The sequence below is a fragment of the Lepidochelys kempii genome, chromosome 7 (assembly GCF_965140265.1).
Source record: "Lepidochelys kempii isolate rLepKem1 chromosome 7, rLepKem1.hap2, whole genome shotgun sequence".
NCBI classification, from domain to species: Eukaryota; Metazoa; Chordata; order Testudines; family Cheloniidae; genus Lepidochelys; species Lepidochelys kempii.
In genome coordinates this window covers 88,424,799-88,449,769 of record NC_133262.1, presented here as the reverse complement: position 1 = coordinate 88,449,769, position 24,971 = coordinate 88,424,799, and the positions used below count along the sequence as shown (strand labels likewise).

Here is a 24,971-nt window from a genome sequence, read left to right as displayed (position 1 = left end):
TGCATCATTCATGAGCTGAAAAGCAGGTATGGTCAATTGATTAATTTCGCCATCATTAGGCAGTCAGAGAAATACATGGTAGTAACAGTACAATGTGTAATTGATAAAGCCAATGACTTTTCCAAAACATAATATAATAATCAAAACTATATCAAGCTTTACTTTAAAAATACACACTCAGCTGCTTCTAATGGGAAAGAGACTGTGGCTTTAAAAAGTAATGATTTGAGCCCTGTTTTTTTTTTTTTTATCAGATTGCATTACAACACTGTAGTTGACCTAAGTTTAAAGGCAACAAATAAATCACATATCCATTACTGTATGTACATTGCAGACAAAGAGTAATCAATAGAAAAACTTACTGGAAGCAAAAATAAATGACAGGCTATCATAAAGGTCTTAATGATTTCAGCTCTGGTAACAAGCAAATCATAGTGTAATTAAAAGAAATATATTTTGCACTTATACATCACTGAGGACGTCAACATATTTAATAAATATTAAGTTAGCTTCAGGACATTCCAGTTAAAACATATATGCAACTATTCCTGAGATGAAACACAGCAATGGTTTAACAGTATTTTGGAATAGAAACTGACATCACAAAGGAAATTTAAGAATACCAAATTTGAATTTGACCAGCAGCAATACCTCTCTTTCTGTGAAACAGCCCCGTGATCTTTGACTACATGCAGTCAGGAACTTTGCTTTACAGAATTCTCATATGCAGAGATGAGGATAGTGATAAAAAAGAAGGGATGCTGAACAATATAATATCATCAATCCCAGAACTCAAATATTAAATTCAGAATATCAAAGGCAGAAAGAAAAACTTGCAACAGTTCACTAACAGTCTAGAGACAGGGGAGTCACATCATTGTCATGGCGCAGTGAGTAAGCAGACTCTGGGAGCTCCCACTCACTCCTTTCTTAGTTTTCAGGAACTTTTTCAGCAGAGCCCTCCAGTAAGGCCCTATACCTTTCATTAGGCCTGGAGGAGTCCAGGAGAGCAGGGGAAAGGTGAGAATAGAGCAGAAGATGCAGAGCAGAGAAGATTAGAGCAGGCAGCCTCTCCTCCACACCACCTATTGGAGGAAGACTGTCAGCATTGCTGGAGGTGAGTGAGAGGCCCATCTGCCTCCTCCTTCCCTGAATTCCCTGAAAAAGTGGTAGCAGGAGATAAGTTCTCTTTATTTTCTGGGAAGACAAAAAAGATAAATGAACAGGTGGCCCAAACTTCCTGCCCCCAGAGGACTGCAAGGAGTTGCTGTATCGTCTTCCCTCTCCCTCCCCACCCCAAAACTCAGTGGTACTGTAGCAGCAAGAGGTACACCTTTCTCTCAGAAATATGAAAAGTGGGGTGACTGGAATTACCATCTACCCCTTTGGATGGTCACAGAGCTGTGCCAGAATACAGTGGACAGGGCAGAGGGGTAACAGCAAGTGGCCTCACAGTTAATATGTCCATTCCAGAAACGTGGGCAGTGTTTGGCAACTCTGGATGAAAAACACACATAGGGAAAGAGGAGGGAAAGAAAATAAAATAATATGCAAACCAAGGGGCTGGAGTCAGAAGACACAGGTTTAACTGTGGTGCTGGAAACCCATTTTATCAAGTCTGAAGAAAAAATAAAAGGACAAAATGAACACAATGAATAGTCAAATAAACAAACTAGTAGTAGCCATTACAGACATGGACTCTACAATTGCCAGTACTAAGAAGGACATGCAGGGTCAAAATGCTGGCTGAGAAAGGGGAAGATTTGGAAAACAGGGGTCATAGGAAAAATATTAGGATTCTAGGGCTGCCAGAGGGGACCAACAGAAAATACCCGATAAAATACTTTGAAGCATGGATTTCAAAAGCTTTGAATCGGCCGATCAAATCAGATAAAATTAAGTTTGAAAGGGTGCAGTGGAATGGGGGATGCCAGCGCATAACAGAAATCTGACTAGACCACATCCTGTCATAATTTGGCAGGGACCAGGTCTTGATTCTTGACCCAGCCAGGAAGTTGAAAGAGCTAGGAGTGGAGGGCAACTGAGTCTCTTTCTATCAAAACTATTATACAGATGCATGGAGGAAAAGGGATGAATTTACAGGCCTTCACAAACAGCTCCATAGGAAAGAGCTTTAGTTTGCATATTTTACCTCAGCATCCTGAAAGAATATCAGGTGGGTCAAACTCACACTTTTTATACACCAAGAAAAGCGTAAAGGTTCCTGAACTGAATCCTGGAACCAAGCACAGGAGACCAAGTTGAGATGGGGACTAATAATATTCAAGTTGCATACAATTTAATCAAGGGCTCTGTAAGTATCAGAAAGGGAAATCAGAATGACCTTTGAATGTAACAAAGTACAATTGTTATACTTGATAAGGAAAATAGAGCTTAAGTGGCAAAATCATCAGAACAATTTGTATATTAAGTTTATTAGGAATATTGTTAAGTAATAGTTTTAAACAAATAACGGGACAGGAGTTAATGCTAGGAAACTTTGCAGATATTAAGTATATCAGAAAATACATTATGAAGTAAAATGAAAAATAGAATGTTTGAAATATATGGTTTAAGGTTATATGTTACAGTTGGTAATGATATTGAATGTAAATGCAGGGAAGTTGATAAAATAAATGCTATATAGTAACAGATGTTTGAGGGCTGTGGGTCGAAGAAGAGGGGGAAGGTACTGTGTGATCATGACAATATTGAATGTATGGAAAAATGGGTTAAAATATCAGGAACAATCTGGAAGGTACTTCATATTTTTCTCCAAAACTGCCCAAACATATGCTAGGATAGCTCTAACTTTTGATATCAAAATTCTTGTACATTGAAATTCTTAATGCTAGAACGATATGCCTGTCTTCATAAAAATAAAGATTAATGCCTTTATTAGCAGGGAGGTGAAAGTCAACTGGAAACCCCACAGACCCATGTTCGAGACCCTCAAAGCCCAAACAACAGCCAGTGTCCTCTGGAATGGTTGAAGCATGAAGAGCAGAGGTGAAATGAGCAGGTACGAGCCGGTGCGCCATACTGGGGTGGATCGGCTTCCCCAGGCGCAATTTAAAGGGCCTGCGGCTGCCAGCAGCAGCTGGAGCCCCCAGCCATTTAAATTGCTGCCAGAGCCCCGTTGCCAGAGCCCTGGGGTAGTGGTGGTGGGGCTGGGGCGGCGATTTAAAGGGCCAGGGGCTGTAGCGGCGGCCGAGCCCTGGGCCCTTTGAATTGTCCCCAGAGCCCCGCCGCTGCTTCCCCAGGGCTCCGGCAGGCTCCAGGGACGATTTAAAGGGCCTGGGGTGGTAGTGGCGGCAGGAGCCCCGTCCCTGGAGTCCTGCTGCCGGAGCCCTGGGGAAGCGGCAGCGCGGCTCAGGAGACGATTTAAAGGGCCCAGAGCTCTGGACGCCGCTACCGCCCAGGGCCCTTTAAACTGCTGCCAGAGCCCCCGGCTGCCGCTGTTACCCTGGGGAGGGGGAAGGAGGCACTTGCCGGTACAGGGTGGGCTGGGGCTGGCTCTGACCTCCACCAGCCCCGCCCCTTCCGTCCGAGGCCCCACCCCTTCCGGGGGCCCATACCGGTAAGTCCCTAGACTTGCTTTCACCCCGATGAAGGGACATATGAATCTTTAGCGCATCTGGCACATATATATCTTGCGATGCCGGCTACAACAGTGCCATGCGAATGCCTGTTCTCACTTGCAGGTGACATTGTAAACAAAAAGCGGGCAAATGTAAACAGACTTGTTTCCCTGAGTGATTGGCAGAACAAAATGTAGAACTGAGTGGACTTATAGGCTCTGAAGTTTTACATTGTTTTATTTTTGAATGCAGTTATTTTTTGTACATAATTCTACATTTGTAAGTTCAATTTTCATGATAAAGATATTGCTGTACAGTACTTGTATTAGGTGAGTTGAAAAATACTATTTTTTACAGTGCAAATATGTGTAATCAAAATAAATATAAAGTGAGCATTGTACACTTTGTATTCTGTGTTGTAATTGAAATCAATATATTTTAAAATATAGAAAACATCCAAAAATATTTAAATAAATTCCATATTATTAACAGTGCGATTAATCAGAATTCAGTTTTTTAATCGCTTGACAGCCCTATTCTAATATGAAAGGTACCTACATTGGTCTTGATTCAGGAAAGTGCTTTACCCTATGCCAAACTAGAAAGCATGTAAGTAGTTCTGCTGGAGCCAATGTTAAAGTTAGATACACGGTTAAGTACCTGCTGAGCTTCTATTTGTGGAGAGAAATCCCATTTTTTCCACCTCCTTAAGTGCATCATCATTTTAAGTGCCCAGATTTAGCTGGATGCACCACATGCAATTACTTCCCGCTATTTTCATCTGATGTCTGACGTAAGTGAATCAATTTCTGTCTTATTTCAGAGTAACAGCCGTGTTAGTCTGTATTCGCAAAAAGAAAAGGAGTACTTGTGGCACCTTAGAGACTAACCAATTTATTAGAGCATAAGCTTTCGTGAGCTACAGCTCACTTCATCAGATGCATATCGTGGAAACTGCTGCAGACTTTATATATACACAGAGAATATGAACCAATACCTCCTCCCACCCCACTGTCCTGCTGGTAATAGCTTATCTAAAGTGATCATCAGGTGGGCCATTTCCAGCACAAATCCAGGTTTTCTCTCCCTCCACCCCCCCACACAAATTCACTCTCCTGCTGGTCTGCAGCAGTTTCCACGATATGCATCTGATGAAGTGAGCTGTAGCTCACAAAAGCTTATGCTCTAATAAATTGGTTAGTCTCTAAGGTGCCACAAGTACTCCTTTTCTTTCTGTCTTATGTGACCTATTTGTAAAAGCCATTCCTCTTGTAATAGCTTTACCATTGTAGCTATACACCATGAGCATCAGGACCCCACAGTCTTGAACCTGAGTCTGCGGAGTTCCTAGTTAAGTGTCACCTCCCTGTTCCCTCCCAGCAGCTCATTACTAACCGACCAAGTGACGAAACCATGAAACCTGAAGCTACCTCAGGGCAGCCTCCCCTGGACCCTGATTGGAGGAACACCGGGACCTCTGATTGGTCAGGGCTTCCTATTTAAACACAAGAGAGGCCACACTTGGGCTGTACCTGGCTGCTACATTGGACCCTGCCTTCTTGCCTGATGTCTGAGTTCTGGTTCCCTGCCTTGCTCTTGGTTCCTGCTTTCCTGACCTGCTCCTGATTCCAGCCTTCCTACCTTGTTACTGAATCTTAACCCTGATCTCCAACTCTGATTCCAACCTTTGGCTCAACTCCTGACTCTGATTCCAGCTCTGATCCTTGGCACAAATCCCAACTCTTGATCCAACCACTAGACCTGACCACCTATATCCCGGCCCCAACTGTTTGTGAAGACCAGTACCCACAGATGTGGCCCAGGAAAGGAACAAGGATGAAGCCAATCTGTTAACCGGAGCTCTGAAAAGAACCAGGTTTGCCCAAGTGGGCTGCCTGCCTCCAGATGAACAACCAAGCTCTGTGGGCTCAAATTTCACAATTGACTACTGAGAACCAATTGTTCCGGAAGCAGGAGAGACAACTGCACCTCGAGAACACAACACCTCAGGCATGACCCACATTATCTGTGCCTATTAGAGTGGGTGATGAATGGGAAATGGAGTTTAGGACTCGTTATGGCCACTTCATGTATTTAGTAATGACATTTGGCCTAATGAATGTCCTGGTCACTTTCCAACATTTCCTCAATGATGTGTTATATGATATTACACAAATAATTTTAGTCTATCTTGATGATATACTCAGAGCAGCATAATTTCCACATAAAGATGGTCCTAGAGATACTATGTCACAACATGGCCTTTATGCTAGGTTAGAAAAATGTGCTTTTGATCTAATGACTATAGAGGTCCTGGGTTTTAGCTGTCTCCTAAAGGAATTAAAATGGATCCACTCAAGGTCCAGGCTATTTGTGACTGGGCTGCACCTTGAAATGTCCATGACCTGCAATGTTTTCTAGGCTTTTCAACTTTTAATGTTAGTTCATGTCAAATTTCTCAAAGCAGATCACACCTGTCATGGACCTACTATGCAAGAATGTTTAGTTCCATTGGCGCCCTAAAGCCCAAATAGCTTTGGGGCAATTAAAGCTAGCCTTAACCACTGCTTCTACCATAGGTGCTAGAACTGCCACACCTCCTGCCTCAAAGTGGTTTCCATTAAATACAGAGACTACAATTTGGTTCAATGGCTCTCAGCACTCACACTATAAAAATTGTTCCAGTGCCACTGGCTATTACCCAACTCATCCATATGTGATACAAGCTTTTATTGTAGAAGCATGTGCCTCTGGTGTGGCGATAAAAGTAGTTTTCTTGCAAAGCAATGGGGAGGCCAACCAAATTTTACATCTCTGTGCCTATTACTCCCAGAAACTCACCCCCGCATAATAGAACTATGAACCCCCACCAAAACAGCCTTCAAGGAATGGCATCATTACCTCAAGGAAACCCAGCATCCAGGCCAGGTTTTTATTGATCATAGAAATTTAGAATACCTGTGCAAGGTTAGAGCATTGAATCAGTGACTTCAGTGGGCCTGTAAGGGGTTTCATAAGTGCCCCTTCTTGTTGGGCGTGTCTGAAGTCTTTAACAGTCCCGGCCATGGTATCAGACTGTACTCCTAGGGCTTCCTCCCTGTAGGCAATGGTTTCACGCTTTCTGGGCCCTTCTGGTCCCAGCTCTCCAGCTGGGCCCTTTAACAGTTCAGATTCCCTTCTGGGGGTTTATTGCCATCCAGTTGCAAGCCACTCCCCCCCGTGGCCTATGGTGGTAACCCAGGCCCACCCACTACTACTAGTCCCAGCCCAGGGACCCTAAGAATAGCAGCCATGCAACGCTATGTCCCTTTAACTAAAATGTTTTAAGTTCCCTGGACCACATACCTGTAGACCCAGCCTTCACCAAATGCTTCACCTTTACCTCAAGGCTCTTCTGAGTTCAGTCCCCGCAGCCAGCTAGGTGCTCTTTCTTGCTCCTCCAGTCCTGGCCAGCACTGAACTGTTCATGGTGCTACAGTTCTCTTTACCCAGCCAGGAGCACCACCTGCACTCCTCTGGCTCCAGCAAGGAATTGTCTCTGGCTCTGCAGTCCCTTTATGTGTCCTTCCTGGGCCCTGGTTGGCTGCTCACTGCAGTCTCTCTGATTGGTTAGCCCTTTGCAGTCTCCCCCTGATTGGATGCTTCCTCATCAGTCTCTCTGGGCTGCTCGGAGGACTTAGCTCCAAATTCTCCTTTTCTGGGATGGGTATAGCAGTGTCCTAAGGCCTCCAACAGGGGCTTCCAGGTCTAGTCCACCCTATCACAGGGCCTTGTTCTTTTCACAGTTCAACTTCATTATCTCCTACAATCCCAGAATTAGAAATGGCAAAGATGCCATTTAATATTCTCTGGAAAGGAGAATATTACACTGATCAAAAGAGCCAAGCCAAGAACCATCTCATATACTTAAACCCCATAATTTCCTGAAAGCTGCCATGTAACAGAATTTATTTTCTTTAATCTGTTCTGTCTCTGCTTCAGAATACCTTCCGATGAGTTAGCCCCACTAAACAAAGAGCAACAACACTCAGTAGAGAGGTATGTTCGTGAAGGGAAGCATCTATGTTACCCTGTCCCCAAAGCATGGGGACACAACAAGAATGCCATGGCTTCCTGTTAGCAGAATATCTGGGGCACTTCAAAACCCAATGTTTGGTATCCTGTTTCTTCTAAGGTCCCCAAATGTCTTCTACAACACAGTCATTTGTTGCTTCCCATAAAATGTGCACTTGTGCCAAGACATCACACAGTAAACCCTTTGGCCTCCCTCAACCCCTGAAAGCTTCCCATGGCCTAGATGGGGTTATCACAGATTTTGTTGTAGAACTGCCAGAGTCCAATGGGTTTATAACAATCCTGACAGTTGTGGGCCTTCTTTCAAATTCTTTGGGGCAGGAACTCCATTGTATATCTACACAAGGATTAGCACATTTTAGGCAGTACCACAATACAAATAAAATGTAATTTTGTTTACTATCCCAGTTTTACAGATGGACTAAATGAGGCACAAAACGGTTAAGTGATTTGTAAATACCACAGAGAGACTGTTGCAGAGTTTGAAAGACAACAGGTTTTTGGATTCTTAGCCATGGTCAAGCTCACTGATATCCTTTATAGCAGGGGTTCTCAAACTGTACCTTCGGGTATGCAAAACATCTGTGAGGGGATACATGGAAGAAATTGTGTAATGGTGGATTATATTTATTAATTATTTTATGTATTGTATTTTCATAATAGGCTATTCAGACAAAGCTTTAAAACTGTGGGCATTTGTTAAATTAATTTACTGCATTTTATATATTTCAGGATGTACCAATGAGAACAGATAAACAGATGGGGAGGTACAGAGCCCTCACCTCCAATCACTGTATACCAGGGGTTCAGTTACTGTCCAGACTAACTGAGCTCAGAACTTTTTTTTTTTTGGTTGTATATGTCACACTATAACTATCTGTATGTAACAGTGAAGTATGGCCAGACGGCTAAAACAGGTAGCATTAAAAGAACAAAAAATGTGTCCGTGATGAGAAGGCTAGGGGTATATGGGCAACTAGTTGATCTGGAAAGGGCTATGCAACAAGAAAAGTTTGTGAACCTCCACTTTATAGTGTACTGACAAGTGGACTTAAGACTCTCTCTTCCCCCACAAATCACATTTACTCGGGCACTGTACAGGGAGGATCTGAAACATAGTGACTTGGAACAGAGTGGGAAAGCAGCTTCTCTGTAGGTATCAGTCCAGCCAGCAGTCACAGTGGCATTTAAGAGTCCTACAAAAAACCTGTACTTGAGACATAGGTTTGTGGATCTGCATAGTGGCTGATCCCATTTTCCTGCCCAGCTTGTCACGACATCTAAAGGGAGAAAACCTAGAGAATGTAATAGGAATGAAATTTGCATTTTTCCATAGTGGTTCCATGCTGCTGTTGAGATGAACACTGCCAAAAAGAGCTACTCCTCTGCATCCCACCCATGGCCTGTTCTTATAAGGCTGACTCACCAGTGCCCATAGCTATAGTGATTCTATTGCATTTAGTAGATCCTCAATCATGGGGGAGCCAGATGCAACAAGTGGTGAGTTCTGTTGTCTACCATCCCACCTGACAGCACAAAGGCAGAAATATTGAAATAAGAGAGTCGAACTTTTCATCCGTGGTTAAGATAAAATACCTACCCATTACCGAGCACAATGGGGGGTTTATTTTGGATACACTTCATCTTTCATCCCTGGTATATCAGATATTTCTTAGATACCTTTCCAAACCTCAACTGATGGAGTAAAACAGAGATTATATAAAAGGTTAAAACTCTAGGTTTTACATACTGTGAAATCTGTATAATCTGTGGACAAGCTAGTCATGCACATAGACTTTGTAAAGAAATGCAAATAAATATGATGCAGTAAAATATTCCAACTCTGGTACTGACTGATGAGTCACTGATGCTCGGGGATATGATATTATTTGACAAGGGAAAAAAGTGATTTTACAAAAAAAGTTCATGTTTATATCACAAGTTTTGCAAAATTTGTCATATAAGTTGAGTTATGATGTTTGAAAATTAGTAACTGAAAAAATCAATAAGGGCAAATTCCACATAACTCTCATTAAGAATCACTTTCACTGAAATAAAGACTGAATTTTGCCCCAAGAAAGGAATGTTTCACTTGTCATTAGACTCATGTAAAACCACACAGTTTGTAAAGTATTATAATTATATATAATATTTAATACAAGATGTGAGTGAGAAACTCTAAGTAGCCATCTCCCAAAAAAGAAGCCTACCTTATTATTAAGAAAACAAACTATATTTCTTGGTGAAGTACTGTCTGAGTGAAATCTTGACCTCATTGTCAAAGAGAGTTCTACTACTGATTTCGATAGGGCCAAGATTTCATCCCTAGAGTCTGTGTCCACGTTTTACTCATTATCAGAGAGCAAAGAAAGAAAAGGAGTACTTGTGGCACCTTAGAGACTAACCAATTTATTTGAGCATGAGCTACAGCTCACTTCATCGGATGCATACCGTGGAAACTGCAGAAGACATTATATACACAGAGACCATGAAACAATACCCCCTCCCACCCCACTGTCCTGCTGGTAATAGCTTATCTAAAGTGATCATCAAGTTGGGCCATTTCCAGCACAAATCCAGGTTTTCTCACCCTCCGCCCCCCAACACACAAACTCACTCTCCTGCTGGTAATAGCCCATCCAAAGTGACCACTCTCTTCACAATGTGTATGATAACCAAGGTGGGCCATTTCCTGCACAAATCCAGGTTCTCTCACTCCCTCACCCCCCTCCAAAAACCACACACAAAAACTCACTCTCCTGCTGGTAATAGCTTATCCAAAGTGACCAAGCTATTACCAGCAGGACAGTGGGGTGGGAGGAGGTATTGTTTCATGGTCTCTGTGTGTATATAATATCTTCTGCAGTTTCCACGGTATGCATCCGATGAAGTGAGCTGTAGCTCACGAAAGCTCATGCTCAAATAAATTGGTTAGTCTCTAAGGTGCCACAAGTACTCCTTTTCTTTTTGCGAATACAGACTAACACAGCTGTTACTCTAAAAGAGAACAGAGACTAACTGATTAGGCCCGCAGTGGAAAATATCACCTCTTGCACTAGAACAGCAAGAAAAAAGGTCATGCTCACACTTTCACGATAATGATGATTAAATATCTAAAATGGCCTAAATTAAATAAGAATAGAACCAAATTTCTTTGGACATTCCCCAACACTCAGTGCACTTTTAACAAGCAAAACAGAACAAATTGGTTGATGGCATTTTAAATGGCAGAGTTCACATGTCTGAAGTAAACAATATTTGAACGTTTTTTTGTACCAAACACCAAAACTATCTTTTTCAGTTAATTATTTCATTTAGATGATCATTAATAGGGATTTTGGAAATACTGGTGTAACAGGGTGGTCTTCCCCTTTAACTGACTGGGAGCTTGGGGGCAGCATAGGGAGCTGGGTGGCTAGTACTAGCCCCACAAATCTGAGCCACCATAGAATCATAGAATATCAGGGTTGGAAGGGACCTCAGGAGGTCATCTAGTCCAACCTCCTGCTCAAAGCAGGACCATTCCCCAATTTTTGCCCCAGATCCCTAAATGGCCCCCTCAAGGATTGAACTCACAAGCCTGGGTTTAGCAGGCCAATGCTCAAACCACTGACCTATCCCTCCCCCCTAAAAGACTAGTCAAGTGAGGCAGTGGGAGTGGAGAAAGAACAAAGAAATCTGTAACTGACTGTGATCAATTAATTATAAATTCCACTGCAATAGGACCAGCCACCTGTGTGTACTGCCCAGCTCTGCTGCTGGTCGTACCAGGGCCAGATTGGCACTGAGCCACCTGGCTTGCAAGCAGCAGATGAGCAGGAAGAGTCCCTAGAGCCCACCAACAAGCAGAGTGGGGAGTCCAAGAATCCATGGCTTGGTGCTGCAGGCAGAGTCCATTCCAAGTGTGGCTAGTGCCCAGTGAGCCAGCCGCATCCCTGGAACAGCAACGACAAGTCAGTCTCTCCCTAGTGCCTGCAAGCAGAGCTAGGGATGATGCCCGGGAAGGAGGGAGGGAAGAAGCGAGACCGAGAGAAGAGAGGGGGAATGGGCTGCGGAGGAAGAAGCCAGACACAACCAACTGTGACGATGATGCCATCACACTGCACTCCCAGCCCGTACTCAAGCTCCCACTATGCTTATGAAGGCCTTACCATCAACTGGATGGCATTTCACTATGTTTGTCTATCTTTAACATGAGAACTTTTGAACACTACATCGGATCAATTTCAAAATTTCAGGCAATGTTGTCCGCATCAATTGCCAGAACTCTACTGATTTTGGGGAAAATTGGAAAACTGAAACAGGAAAAATGGGGTAGGGGGTTACACAGAGCCCCTGCCAGAAGTTTAGCACAGTCACAGCTTGAAGCACCTCTGAAGCACCTACATCATCTCTGCACATCCTCTCAATAGAGTTTAATGTATGATGATACACTGACAGACTTATCCCCGAGAGAAATAAGAATGGTGGGGAGGGGAAGAAGAAAATAGGAGTCTGTACGAAGTCCCTGCCACATGATGGGGTGAATGGAGAACCCTGGTATGGGGGGGAAAGGACGGAATGGGAGCATGGGGGAAGAGGAAGATGGGAGTACACACAAAGACCCTGGCATGGGGCAAAGATGGAGGACTCCCTTAAATGGGGAAGGGAGAATGAGAATGAACACAGATCCATTGCTCCAAGGAGAATAAGAGAGGGGGGAAGGAAGGGGCACAGAGAACCTCTAATAGGAGGAGACTGGGGGAATCCTCCTATGGGGAGGGAGAGGGGAATGGAGCCACACATAGAGCCCCTGGTATAGAGGGAAGACTGGGTAACCCTGGAATTTGCATCAGAGGAAGGGGGACATACAGAACCCCTGATAGGGTTAACAGGACGAGCCTATGATGAGAAAAGCAGGGAAGGGAAAAATGGAGGCACAGAGCTCCTATCATATATAAATATAAATATAAATTAAAATGTTTACTTTTTAATTGCTTTGGTATCATAATATAGCATATACAGAATGGAAATACAGTATTTAGTCATAAAAAGAGTTCAATGTATGTTTCTGAAATGTAAAAAGATGTTAAGTACAATCTAACTACATCAGTTAAAGAAAGGAGATATATGTTAACATATACAGCAGATTAACATTTTATTGTGATAATACATAAGCTTTTTTGTAAAAATGAAATTTTCTTTTCAGGTAAAAGTAAAAAATGTTAGCTATTTTAGGAATTTAGAAAGTAGGGCATTTTGACAAGGTACTTAATAAAGGTGCCTCTTTATTCTTCCCATTGGAACTATAAAAAATAACAGCCTATTCAATAGCCACAACCCCTCAAGCACTCATTAAAACTCACAATTGTGAGTTTGAAAATCCAAGTACAGCAAGAAGTGATGGTGTTAATTCAGTTAGTGGCAGTTTTCTTTCCAAGTCAGCATTGAACCAGTGTTCTAAAGTACTGTTAGGGGAACTCTGGTCCTGGGACATATTTTTTCAGATGAGGTGTAAAGTAAGGTTCTGACCACTTGTAGTTATTGAAGTCCCCAGTGCACTTGTAAATCCTACACTGAAAGAGTCAGCAGAAGTAATACCAAGTATCAGGGGGTAGCCATGTTAGTCTGTACCCACAAAAACAGCAACGAGTCCGGTGGCACCTTAAAGACTAATCGATTTATTTGAGCATAGGTTTTCATGGGTAAAACCCCCACTTTTTCAGATGCAACAATAGAAGTGAGAATGACTGACAAAGAGATCTGGTACCATTTACTATTTAATGTTATTTTTAGCACTGAAACAAGTGTTGATAATGTGCTTTCACTAAATTCTCAACTTTAGATTGGCTTGCAGTGAGAAACCAAAATATCCTGTAGTATTATTCATGATTATTAAAACTGTACTAAAAATACCACAAACAAATCCCAAACACTCATCAATATACAATTCTAGGAATGTCATACAGTCTCATTCTGAAGCCTAAAAATGTCTCTAGAGTCATCAGGAAGTGATGGAACAGCTACCAGTATAGTTAAGAGCTTTTTTTGTTCACAATATCACCAGGTTGAATCATCTATAGGATTTGCAGTCTGTTTACTATCCAGTTTCTAAGTTCTCAGTCATTTTGATTTTATGAATTATGCCTGTAAGGTGTACAGCTACACAAAAGTGCAAGCTACACAGTAACACATGTATCTTTGCGATGCCAAGAACCCTAAAATATTTTGATATCAGAGGTAACAACCAATCACTACCTTTGCACTACAGCTAATTTGCATGCAACTCTTTAGCAGTTGTATGAGGAAGACAATTTAACACAAATCTCCCAGCACAACCTCTCATACAGATAAACCAACACAGCCAGTATACACAATTACCCCAAACACACCCCCACTTATCACCACACAAATTCATACAAGTCTTTTACCATTAAGGAACCCACAAAATACAGATGTGCATGTGGTAAATATTATGTCACATTACTCCAAAAAGTTATAGTCACATGTCTAAATAAATTAGTAGCCTGTAGCAAGCTTAGTATTACAGTTAGTGAAAATAACCAATCTTATTTATTATGCTAAGAATAAATAACACCTAACGTGGAACTGGAAGCATTAAAATAGTTTTATACATAGAAACTGCTCATCTAACCCTGTCTATATAAATCTTTCTTGAACATCTTAATTATTTACAAATATACATTTATATTGTGTTGTGACCTGTCCGTGTCTGATGTCACCTCTCAACACCAGCTCTTGCTGCTGGGTTACTGGGATGGCCTTGGGAGACTCTCACTTTTTCTGAGGACTGTCTCCCCTCCAGAACCCAACATGAACTACCTATGTGGGGATCTTCCGTGACTAGGGACACCAAGTTGAGCTCTTTTTCCCCCTCACAGAGCTCTACTAACCCTTCTTAAGTTAGTCCTCCTCTCCAAGCAAGACTGGCCAGACCTTCTGTCTGACCTTCAGACTCCCTTTTCCTTGTGACTGCCCTGTCATAGTTTTCAGATTTCTCTCTCTCGACATCCACTCTTCAATTTTCACCTTGACCCAAAAAACCCAGAGGCTTCATCTACTTTAATGATATCACCACCTCCAACAGTTTCTTCACAACCACCCACACAACAACCAACCAGTATATACAATAACCCCAAACATCAATCAAAAGCCTAGAATGTCTGTTGAGTCAGTGGAAAGTGAGAGGAATGGCTACAAATATCGTTGAGAGCTTTTTTTGTTTAGAATATCATTATGTTCAATCATCACTGTGATTTGTGGTCTGTTACCTTTTTTTTTTTTTTTTAAGTTCTGAGGCATTTTTGGCTTTTTTTTTTTTTTTAAACACATAACCTTATCAATTACACCTGTGCAGCAGCACGGGCTTTCAGCTACTAGTTTCATCCACAAAGAACTCCGGTGTCATTTTGGAGACTCATTAGTTTCCATGATGAGATAATACCAATGTATTTACTTATTTTAAATCTAGAAAGATTTGCATTGTAATGGAATATTGACCAAAACTGACCACTTCTTTGAATAAATACTTCTAAATCAAATTTTAAACTCCAATAAATGGAAAATCTCATACTTTGGCGATTGGATCTATAGATACTGGCTTTTAGGCATATTCATGATTTTCCTTAATTCTCTTTTCCCTGAAATGTTATTGGTTTTAGTCTTTGCTTCCTAAAGGTGTTATAGAGTGACTCATCTAAAAGTAAACTGAACAACAGATTATTAGAACTGAATGAACAAAATGAACAAAAGCCTCCCAACAGCTATTTTGTTTATTACTTTTTTTAAGGGTAGATTTCTTCCCCTTTACACATGGTGAATAGCATTCTTGTTGAACTTCTATTCCACATTTCTGTGTGCTGCAAAATCTGGCCCATTTTTATTTTATTTTCCTAGTTATCATAAAAAACATTTACATATTAGTTGACCTAGAAACCAAGACTCAGGGCTTGTCTACTGCTGCAGCGCTTCAGTGAAGATGCTACCTATGGTAATGGGAAGCATAGGTAATCCATTTCCCCAAGAGGCAGTAGCTAGGTCAATGCAGAATTCTCCCATCAACCTAGGTTGGCTTAACTGCATCTCTCAGAGGTGTGGATTTTTCACACTCCTGAGCGACATAGTTATACCTACGTAAATGCCTAGTGTAGGCCAAGCCTAAACAGGGATACTACTATGCAGCCTTAGAAGAGAGGACTCTGTTACTTCTAAACATAAGACTTAAAAAGATACAACAGAGCAACACTAAAATTTTCCACACTGAAGCTAGTGACACTGCCGTATGGATACACAGAGAGATTACTATTGTACATACATGAAGTACTCTGTTGGATATTGAATTCAAAAGACAATAGGTTTGATTTGTTCAACAAAACTGCAATATCACTATAGGAAAAGTTCATTTGATTACATGTTCATGTTAATTCCCTCCTCATAGGGAGCCACCCTCTTGCCTCTGAGCAGCAGTTGTCAGACTTTCAGCAGGAGGTATGGATTTACATAGACCCCTTGGGTGGAGAGGTCCAGCACTAGATTTTAGAATATGTGGTGCCCCCACCTAGGTAAATAGCCTTGATACCCCACGTGCTGGCTTTAGAGGTCTCATCTCCAGTAGATTTTACAAGAACCTCAGAATATCACCCTAACAGCAGCAGTGCTTACAATTTAAACTCAACAAACAAAACACACTGTAAAAGAGCAAACTTAACAGTAAAAAACACATATGGATGTGGCTTATTTTAAGGATCCCTCCTGATTCCAGACTAGCTCAACTCACAAAGAAACCCGGGGGCGGGACGACACACACAACAAAATTTCTCATCCAAACACTACATGTTTTCTAAACAGCCTGAAGGCAAGCACCTGTTTATGTGTTTCCTCTCTCACTGTGTATGTACAGTGTATCATTCCACCAGCAATGACGATAAACTTGCTCGGAGTATTCAATTTTGAATTTTCTTGAATTAATTTGCTATCATTAATTGAGCAATTTAGATTAACTTTCAGAAAAATTAATTCTTTTTGAAGTGACCTTTTAAAATGATTTTAGAGCCTATATTTATCTACATTTTGCTGAGTGAGCCTATATTTTCTGCTGAACGGAGTATTGTTTAAGATAGCAAACTAATGGAAGGGGATCCAATGCATTGGGCAGTAAATGAGAGAGCCTTGGGGTGTTTTTTATGGAACAGTGTACATTTATGATAGAATCTACTGATCGACAGATTATAATAATGTTTTTTATGGTTATGTTTTTCCTCAGAAAAATTCCACTTTGTTCCTTTATGAGCTGCATCCATATATTCCTTGTCTTGGGATAAGGATACAGAGGACTGAGTTACAGTTATTGAGAAACAACTCCTGAAAAAAATGGGCTAGCACAGATCATTCATTTATTTCAGATTCATTTTTTGCTAAAGAGCTCTTAATACAGATTTTTTTAAAAGAAACTTAAATAAAATTCATAACACCAGTGAACTTTATCGCTAATGTTTTAACATGTTTCAAACCAATCCTGGAAAAATCTGCATGACAACTAACATTTTTTGTGGGCAACTGTGCAAGGGACGTTTATTTTCACCTCACAAGCTCAGCCTTCATCTCTGCAGTGCTTGTGAGCAGATCAGCAGCTTCTCAGGAAGAGAGTAGGGAAGGAGTAAGCCATTGCCTCTCCTCCAAACCCTGCATGTCCTTTGATCACTGGTTGCAAGTATAATAAATCATTTGACTAGTGACCTGCTGGATTATTTAGCAATGGTCACTATAGAGATTTTCATGGCAAGGTTTTCTTCCATTATATGTAGTAATAATTGTATAATGAGATATGGCTCAATCACGGTATCCAATTCATTGCAGTTTCTTGGGAGTGTATTGAAATTCACTACTTGAATAAGTCACTTAACTTCCTCATATAAAGTCCATCTATGACAATGATCTTCTAATATGTTCAAATGTCATGTCTTGTTTCATTTGCTCAGCCAAGAGAACATGTTCATCCAGTAACTGCATTTTGAATAAATTAGGGCTGTTTATTGGCCATTGTAAAATCTAAAAATATATTCCCCCAAATATAACATATTTCTCTTCATGTACATAACTTTGGACATTTCCTTCCCGCTATTCTACTTATATTCATGACAATACTAGAATTCTGATCCAAAGAGCAAGGAAGTGATTTGTCAGTCAGTTATTGCATCGACTTCAAGGGGCCCTGACTATATGTAATGAATGGGATACTTGTAAAGCCACTATCTACTAAATCACATATTTTAGCACCACTGTCTGTGGTTCATTGCCCTCTTTTGGCTTGAGGATGTGGATTGACTTAATTACAGTAGTATAGTATATATGGGATTATTTCTAACTCCTTCACTGAAGGATTCTGCTGCAGATTCAATGCAGCAATGTGGCAACAACCATAAATGCTGATGTCCCACTAAAAGCAATGTAGTCCCCTACATATGGCACAAAATTCTCTCTAGACAACACACAAAGGGTATAACCTTTTCAAACTTCACAAGTTAACTAGACAGTGGTTTTGGCAATTCTGAAGGTAGACTCCTCCATTTGAGTCTGTAATGAAAAGTGTGTGAGCTTAGTGCTATCAGACATTGTGCTGTTAAAGGTACTGTCTTTTGGTTGAGATGATAAAAATCAATGTTCCCACCATCTGTACTGAGTCAGGATCCCATGGCACTTTACACAAAAGTAGGGATGTTACCACTGTTGTCACCAAAGGACAACAAAGGCAATTCCAACACATGACAATCTATGTTCTCCAACAGTTTCAACTAGATACCACATTCTTCACTTCCAGTCCTAAACTATTGTGCACTGTTAAATAATTACTATATTCCATCTCAGACAAGTCTGCATTTCTGTAAATGAAATTAATCTGTTAAGCTCTTTAGAGTTCTTCATTAGCTTATGGATGAAATGTGGTATATTCTATACTACATTTCTATTAGACCACATTTCCACTGAAGTTAGATTTTCCTCATCTACATGGTAAATTAGATAGTAACAAAAAAGCTAATGCTCTTTACCATCCAGAATTATAAAATGTAAAATCTTTGCCCTCTAAAAGTACTGGTACTGTTGCTATTTGTAGCAGGTTTTGAATTTGGAGGAGAAAAGACATGACTGATGATTTTGAATTAAAGATCTGTCAGTGACAAATATGCCTTACATGTACTACTACTAATTCAAATGTCAGTGGTACACTGTGCTGTTCCTTCTTCAATACAATTTACTGGAGATTCAGTTTCCTCCTGTATTATTTTTAAAAAATAATTGTTATTGGGCTTGTGAGTAAAAGTATTGAAATAGGGTATTGTTTTGGTTTTAAGTATTATAGGTAAGGGAAATGGCTTGAGGAAAAGCCAAATTCCACTACCTCCACGAAAAGGGAGAATCAGGTTTACAGCCAAATCAGATTGTGTACATTTAACATATGTCAGAGGTAGGAGAGCTAGCTTCATTCTAAAAACAAACAAACAAACCAATACAACACCCCTCTCCCAGAAAAATCCCCACCAACCCAAAGCCACACAATAACATTTTAAGGGGCCCATGTTGTTGTGATGTAATTTCTTCTGGCTATCCTACTTTGCTTTTCCGGTGTGTGCCTTTTGGCTCGTGGAGTGGAAAAGTGGGTGCCTGGTGGCAGATGCGGGTGGATGCTGATAGCTTACTCCAAATCCCTCCAGGCTTCACTCTGGAATGTTCCAGGGCCCCCATATACCTCATATTTGCCCATTTTTAAACTGTTTAGGTTATCCATGATAAAGCAAATAGGACTCACCTATCCTTCACAAAATTATTTTGTCTATCTATAAACCTTTTCAGTTATCTCTGAAACACTAAAACAGGAATCATTACTAGGAACCTGTCCAAGAGAAGACCTACTCTTGGAAAGTGTAATCTCTTCAAAGAGAAGATTCAGCATGGCATCCTTTCTTCCCTCCTTTCACAATCTTCTCTCATCCCATTCTTGCCTCCTTCCTCACTTTTAAAAACAACCAGGTTCCTCATCTGTTTTCCTCTTAACTCTTCCACCTGGCCAAGCAATGCCTTCTCCTTCTTCCTCATGACCTACCTTGTCCTTACACTTTCACCACCTTCTTCAACCCTTAGCTTCTCACCCTTTGTAGTTCCTTTCCTTCACAGTATGAATATGCTATGATTTCTCTATCCTTATATCCCTCCAACATTTACCCTGATTCTTACTCCAACTGCTATCCCATCTCCCTTCACCTCTAAACTCAGTGAAAGTGTCACACACAACTGTTTTATTAAGGTTCTCTCCTCCAACTCTGTCTTTGTACCCTCCAATTTGGTCTCCATGCCACTGAAACTTTTGTCTCCATGGTCTTTAATGACACTTTTATGGTCAAATTTCAGAGCCTCTACCCGGATAACATCTTTGAGTATCATCTATCTAGATCTACATGTCTAGGCAGTGTCCATGTGTTCCCCCTTCTTCCTTCCTCCATCACTTCCTTCAGAGATCTGGCCTTTCCTCTCTGTTCCACTACTAAAGGCCTAGTCTAGGCCCTTATTATTTCTCATCGTAACAATTGCAGCCTTTTCCTCTCTGGCCTTTCTGATATCCAATTGGATTCCCAGGTCCAATCAAAAGCTACTACTAAAATAATCCTTCTGACCATATGCATGGACCACTCTCCTTAAACTAGTCTGGAAAAACAATACCCTGTCTTTCAAACCTCTCTTTAAGATTCACTTCTACAATGACGACTACCAGAAAAAGCCAACTGATAATGGATCGTCAGATGGCCTTTAGGAGTGTCCAATATTGTATTTTTAACTCTAGTTGTGTATAAACCTGCCTATGCAAATGCATATTTTTATTGCTATTTCCATCATCCTCCCTCCCAAGTTTCTTCAGATAGTACAACCCACTGATTATATCTTATATTAAATATATTCCAAGATCTTTAAGGCAGGGAATGTCTTTTACTGTGTGTTTGTACAATACCTCAATCATGATTGAAGACTTTAGGCTACCATAATAAAATAATCCTCATCAAAAATACGTTAAAAGTATCTAAGTCAGCTAAGCCAAGAAAAGCACAAGAGCAATTCATATTCTTCACGGCCTGTGAGAGCAACTAGATAACATGTATTGATGGTGAAAATCATAGTGATGTTACACAAGGAAGGAATGAGGGGGGGGGGAAATAATTTGCTTACATACCATGGATAACATACAAAACTAAAAAGAAAACATTCAGAGCGGAAATTACTGTTAGAATAGGAAATGTTGAAATAAAAAAAAATAGTCGTTTTGGAAAGCATCCTATTTCAACATACAATGAAAGACAAACAAAACACATGCACTGGAGAGATGTCCATAATAAAACAAATAGTGCTCTAATTCATAAAGATGTACAACTTTTTACCAACATACAGTTTTCTAAATTTAAAAAAGGAAACCTAACTACAAAAATCACAACTAACATGAATATTACATAAGCATCCTATACCAAAAGTAATAATTTCATTAAAGAAAAACATACTGCATCTTCATATGTGCCTCTTAATAGTTCTTCATTTTACTTTCACTTGACCAATCCCACACAAACAGACCCTTCTCTCTTCTTTATATTTATTATGTTTAAAATGTTGGTTTAAGAAACAAATGGTATATACATTTGCAATTTATTACAAATACTGAGTCAAATGCATCCCTCGCATATCTCCATTAAATTAAATGAAGCTACACCAGGGATGAATATGGTCTATTGTCACATCATTTTACAATTCCTGCACTACTCTTTCTCTTGAGTTCCTCATTTTGGATCTTTTCCCTGCACTGAAGTTTTGGCTGGTTGAGGTGTATGTAAATATAGCTGCTGAGTAAATTTCTTCTTCTCTTTAAAAGTTACCATTTGGGTGCTATAAATGGTATATTTCCAAATAAAATGTGCTGAGGAGCATACTTGCAAGCATATAATAATTAAAATGTGTTCAGATCTCAATGCTAGAAATAAGTGTATATTTAAATTATGTTTTTAATTTTACTTATGTGTTTCTTGACTTTGGTTATAATCCACAGGCTCTTGAATACATTCTCTTTAATGGATTCCGAGTGGTTGCAATTGTGACAGCTAAGCATACAGGGCCATATAGAGTTATCCTTTCATTTGTAACTTCTTGTCTTAAAGCAGCATATGTTAATAGCTCATTCCATTAAATACCAAATCATCTGGGTTAACATTTTTTTCCATATACTATAGTATCTTTATGGAACATGTAAAATAATAATAATAAAAAAAACCTACCATCATCATTCTGGGCCAAACAATTGGTGAAGACAGTAGCAATCGCAATTCCTACAGCCATCCATTCCCACAGACAGAACTGCTGTAACATTTTTTATTGAACTTCACTCAAGGCAGATCTGAAATAAAAAGAAAGATTTGACATATTCATCAATCAGTTAAGGTAAATGCATCTGTCAATGCACAGAGGTTATAATGACTTCATGGTTAATCCCTTGTAGTATGGGTCCCTAAGCAATATTACTAAATGATCTGTATCTATCAGCAAGCATGTCCAATCTCCATAACAGGACAGTTTTGTTTTGTTTTATGTTATTGCTCTTTCTACATCAATCACGGTGTTAGAGCACTGTGTAATGTTTTGTGTTAGTCAAACATATTACATGTTAGAGAAATTAATATATATATCATGATAAAAAATATAACAATGTTTGCTTTCTGTACATTTTTGCTGAGATAGCACTTTAGATTTTGCTGCAAGAGTTTGCAGATCAGAAAACTGGTTTGTGTGTTATTTGTAAAATATTTGGCCTAAGCAAACAACAAGGTAAAGCAAAAAGTCAAGAGGAATCAATTAGCTTTTCAGAAAATCAGTTGTACGCCCCTCCTCCCCTCAACGAGACAAGCTAACAAGTAAAAACCTAACACCACAAAAAACCGACCAGTGAAATGAACAACAACTACTGTAAAATAAAACCACCTGGATGAAGCCAGTGGGAGTGGGACCAAAAAAAAATAGATGTGTTGGAAAACAAACAAATAGAAGTCAGTATCAGCAGAATGTTCAAAAATGTATTAATTGAGGTTAATTATTGTCATGTATGCATGAAAATGTTTTAATTAGGGGGTTAGAATGTAATGTGTATAAATAAAGACAAATGAAGTAGCTCTATAAACTGAGTCTGCACAAAGTTACAAAACGAAAATTAAAAATTTAACAATAAGGGACTGGAGAAAATATAGGGGAAGACTAGTCAAGCATAGCAAAAAGAAAAGGAGTACTTGTGGCACCTTAGAGACTAACCAATTTATTTGAGCATAAGCTTTTGTGAGCTACAGCTCACTTCATCAGATACATAGCAGAAACCAGAGATTTGAAAAGAGTCACCCTGTCCCCAAGGAAAGTAACTTGATCATTTACTTTTCTTGACATCTATTTTTACATGTATATGTAATTCATATGTAATAATAACCCTGTCTTAAAATGTATAAAACAAAAGCTAAAAAAAAACCCAAAAACCAAACCTGTTTAAGTCTAGATTGGAGTGGATCTTGTTTCTCACCCAACAAAGGTATCAAGCAAAGAAATATGTTATTCTCCTTCCTTCAGCTTCACCATTAAAAGTGCAGTGCTTTTCTGAAAAGTGATTATATAAAACAGATGTGCCAGTCCTTAAAGCTGCTGCCCAACTGCTGGAGTTGGCTGGGAGATGTCCCACAGTGTTTAGACCCACTGAGCACACCCAGGCTAATAATGACATCTGGGATAGGTCCATTGCCAATGCAGCACAACCCATAGAACAAGGCAATCAGGTGAACAAAAGTTTATAAAAAAAGAGTAGCATTTTTAAAGTTACACAGTGCTCTATTCTGTTATTCTGATAAAAAAGGAACTCCCACAATTCAGGGTTGAAAAAAAAATCACATTATTCTGAACATTTTTATATGAAAATATCAGAACAACAATGAAATATCAAATGGAAGCAACAAGAACCATGAAAATGAAAGAGACCTGGATAGTAAAACAAAGCTGTTGTCTAAAAAGTATATAAATACTGTCATTTTACTCATGTAAAGCACTTAGCCCACTGGTTTTCCTTACCACTTTCTGCTAGTATTTTTGTATTATGGTCATATAAGCTATATTTTCATTAAATCAAACAATTGCCATCTCCACTCCCCGCCATTTAATGGCCTTCAGCATCAAAGCAATCTGATCTGCCACCAACAAGAAATTATTAAAGTCACTGTTATCATTTTCCTTCAAGAGATTGAACTTTTTCTATCTCTGCATCTGTATAGTTTCATCTTCGGCATTTATTTACATCACAAACAATAGTATCATATTAGGACATTAAAGCTTTCTTCTAAATAACTCACACTAAGTTATATTTATTGCAACCAAGAGAAATCAAGGTTTCCTTTAAAAGAAATAAATGACAGCTCTTAAGTACTGGAAGAGGCACGTACATCTACAAAACTTTGTTTTATTCTTGTTTTCCCAGTACAAGGATGTGTGACCAGGCCACATAATTCTGGACTCCATCTTGAGAAGTCAGTATTTTTCCACAAACCGTTCTGGGAATCAAGTTTTGAAACAAAGGGTTGCTGCCATATGCTAAAGCTATAAAAGGCAGGGAGTGACAACATCTTTTCTTCACTCCCTACACAAGAAGACTCCTGAAAACACCTGAGGGGGAAAAAACTGAACTAGGGATAGTGCTGGTTATAGGCTAGAGGAATTTCTAGCCTTTGTATGAAGACCTGAGAAACCCAAGCTGTAAAGCTAATGCAGCTTGTGCCTTAAGAATCTACAAGTTTGTCTGTACCGTCAGTTAGGGTGAGAATCTGCTGTTCAGATCCAGTGTATCTAGTATATTAAGCTTAGTTTGCATTTTTGTTTATTTGCTCCACTTTGATCTGTTTGCTATCACTTAAAATCTATCTTTTGTAGTTAATACATTTATTTTAATCTAACCAATGAGTGTGGAGTGAAGTGCATGGAATTTGCTCAGAGAGGCTGTTACGTATTTCTCTCCACTCCACATTGGGAGGGGGAGGGATGAACCCTATGAGCTTACGCTGTACAGTTCTCTGTGCATAAATTTTGGATTTATGCTCCAGAGGGGGTGCATGCCCGGGGAGCTTTAGCCTTTCTACTGTTGATTCATGCAGTGGCTAGTCAGAGACCCTGCATGTAACTGCAGTTGGATGTGTCCCTACCTGTGGGTATGCTGGTGGAAGTATAAGACTGAGATCATAATCTTCAGCTTGGGGGGAAGAAGATCAATTC

At 39.9% G+C, this 24,971-nt stretch overlaps 1 protein-coding gene across 9 annotated transcripts in view; it reads right to left on the bottom strand.

Moving 5' to 3' along the window:
• The window catches only part of PCDH15 (protocadherin related 15), a 1,355,521-nt gene that overhangs the window by 664,178 nt on the left and 666,372 nt on the right, over positions 1-24,971 (bottom strand). For all 9 annotated transcript variants that reach the window (XM_073353680.1, XM_073353679.1, XM_073353682.1 and 6 more), the window contains one exon: positions 21,959-22,077. In XM_073353680.1, coding sequence (XP_073209781.1) covers positions 21,959-22,049 — 91 coding nt within the window. In that variant the 5' untranslated portion in view covers positions 22,050-22,077. The remainder of the gene's footprint in view (positions 1-21,958; positions 22,078-24,971) is intronic.